At 40.6% G+C, this 2,945-nt stretch overlaps 1 protein-coding gene across 1 annotated transcript; it reads right to left on the bottom strand.

The window, feature by feature from the left end:
* Positions 1–1,098: 1,098 nt before the first annotated feature.
* On the bottom strand, positions 1,099–2,244 carry GPR25 (G protein-coupled receptor 25). The gene has a single exon (XM_015411818.1). It carries the CDS (start codon positions 2,242–2,244, stop codon positions 1,099–1,101), a length of 1,146 nt encoding a protein of 381 aa, XP_015267304.1.
* Positions 2,245–2,945: the final 701 nt, after the last annotated feature.

Below are 2,945 nucleotides of genomic sequence, written 5' to 3'. Positions count from 1 at the left end.
TTTAACTCAGCCTCACTAATTCCTTGTCTTGCTACAGCCCTCATACTATGTAGGTATTGTTTAGGCAGGTCCCTTGATTCTTAGCATTGCCTTTTGGAGGTCAAAGAGGACCAGAACATACTGACATGCTCTTGTTTTGTATATATATTGTAATGAACTAAAAAAATTTTTTTTTAAGAGGACCAGTTCCTTCCTTGTTCAAATGCATTGGATACACTCTAGCATTAATGATCCTTAGTTTCCCATCAGTGATAAAATGGATATAATATCTACTTGTGAAAATTAACAAAACAAAGATTGACAAGCACTTTGAAAAAATTAATTTTGTATTAATGATTAAAAAGAATGTTTAAGGCAGGTCTTTCAAGGACAAAAAAGGAATAATATTATATATTATAGTAGTATTTATGTAACACTTTTGTTTAGTGCTCAGAGCACTTCCATACATTATTTCAGCAGGCCTTAGAATATGCCTGTAAGGTAGATCCTTAATATTATCCTGATGTTGCAGACAGGAATATACATAGATGATTTGCCTTCAGAGGTGAAATTTAGACCAGGGAATTAATTGTTCAGAGTTCATACTCCTGGCTACTACCCTACACCAAATTAACAGCATAAGACATTTGAAGACAGAAAGAAGGGAAATAACCTCTGAAACACAGGAATGTCCACAAGAACCCTACACATACAGGCAGCTCTAACTACAACCCCAAATGCCATATAAAAGGTTCTGTTTTCAGTTTGTAGAAAGGTTTCCTGTTTTGGATAAGAGCAAAAAACCCGACTGTACACACATGCTCAGAGTTTATACTTAAGATTTTATTCAAAATTAAGAAAGCTCACAGTAAGAAATATACTAAGCAACCAAACATGTCAGAAAAGCTTATTTTTTTGCACAGCTTCATAACAGCAATGGAGCCGTTTTTTAATTATACTTGTACCTTTAGTTAAACATATATGGTTCTTCTTTGCTTGCTTTGCGTTTTGCTTCAAATAATGTTTGTTAAGCATTTTTTTATATGTTAGAAAAATTATATCCTGCCTTTCTAAAAGCTCAAAGTCAGCTTACAAACTTCTGTGAATATCAAATATTATCTAACCCTGTGGAGGTTTATAACTTCTTCCCATGCCTTTCATGTCTTCCAAACGATGAGTGGAGGTGAATGAGGTGGTCTTCTTCTTGTTCGCAAATAGGAGGCTTGACTCTGTAGAAGAAAAAGACAGGGCTGAGTTCTGCATTTTACTCCCTTTGCTGCAAAACATCGGGCAGTTCTTCAGAGCCTGCTGTCGAAAATGCTGATCCATAAAGACATAGATGATGGGGTTAATGCAGCTGTTTGTGAAGGCCAGGCAAGCACTGATGGTCAGTCCCCACCTGAGAGCCATCTGTGCTCGGCAAGAAGGATATATGTTCTGGGACACAGCAAATATGAGAAATGCATTGAAGGTATTGAATGGTAGCCAAAAACAGATGAATGCTCCGATGATAGCGAAGATGATTTTAAGAGCATTGTTTCTCCTGTTGCCTCGGCTGACGTGACCACGAAGTTTGAAGAAGATAGAGCAATAGCAGAACAAGATAACTCCCAAGGGCAGCAGAAAGGTCAAGATGAGCAAGACCAAACTGAAAGTGGTGGGCGGCACTTCATCCTGGCACAAAGGCTTGCTGGTGTCTTTCATGGGGATCAACTTTCTGTAGACCAGCGATGGAATTCCCAACAGGAGGGAGACCACCCAGATGCAACCGCAGCTCATGCCTGTGCTCTTCTTGGTTCCAATGGACCTGGAATCCCAGTGCTTCGTCACCACAAGGAAGCGTTCCACGCTCATACCCATCAGGAACAGAATGCTAGAGCAACGGTTCACAGAGATGGTATAACTGCTGAGCTTGCATATCACTTCGCCAAAGCACCAGTAACCAAGGGCGACTGACAGAGCCCAGAAAGGCAAAGTACATACAAAGACTAGGTCAGCCACAGCCAGGTTGAGAACAAACGTGTCCACGATTCTCTTGCTGCCTTGTTTTCGTGCCATCAGCAGGATCACATACAAGTTGCCAAAGAAGCCGGTGAAGAAAGTAATGAAGTTCAGGGTGGGTATGAAGATATGAGCATATGGCAGCTCTTGCGGCGGACAGCTGTCATCAGAACCAACACCATAATAGTGTTCAGTGAATGATTCAAAGTCTGTGCTCCAGTTTGCAGTCACTGCTGATCCAGACTCCAAATGAGCAGGTCCCATCTCTACTGAAGATCACCAAACAAATACTCAGAGTGGCAGAAGCACATGTGTTTAGAACAAGCAAGGTGGTACTTAAACTGCGGAGTGGTTTTCTTGTTGTTCTGAAACTCTTTTTAAAACTCTGCAGTACTTCCTCTTGTTTTTATGAAGGGTTAGAGGGTGGTGTCAAATAATATCTGCAGCCCCAAGATTCATCTGATTTTGGAAATGATTCAGAAGGTGCATATCAGATTCTTGATGACTGTGGTGGACTCTGCAGTGATGGCTTTAGTAGGATATTTGCAAACAAATGCCAACAGCTTTTCTTGAGACATGTTTTTTTATTCTTCTTTTGGAACACACATCTTCAGTCGTCAATACAGCCACAAAGTTTAGTTCAGACAAGACCAAAATTATGTTCATTGTGGGCATTGTGGGACTCAGTCTGTTTTGTATGGGGTCACACTCCTCCTAAAGGATCAGACCTGTAACTTAAAGGTATTACTAGATTCCGCCAGGCCTGTAGCCAGGATTTTGTGGCTTGTAGGTTAAATCTTTTTCTGGTGGGGCTGAAGTTCACAGTGCAGAAAGAAAAACCAGAATTCTGAGGCTTATGACTCAGCTACTGTGGAATCAAGCCTTTTAAAATCAAGGCATAGAGGCTTCTGCAAATCTTAGTTACAATAGCAGGCTGAGGGGGGAGGGAGAATAAATTTTCTAGT

This window comes from Gekko japonicus, unplaced genomic scaffold (genome assembly GCF_001447785.1).
Source record: "Gekko japonicus isolate JY-2015 unplaced genomic scaffold, Gekko_japonicus_V1.1 scaffold309, whole genome shotgun sequence".
NCBI lineage: Eukaryota > Metazoa > Chordata > Lepidosauria > Squamata > Gekkonidae > Gekko > Gekko japonicus.
Note: the sequence above shows the minus strand (reverse complement) of the source record. Positions and strands in the feature narration are given on the sequence as shown.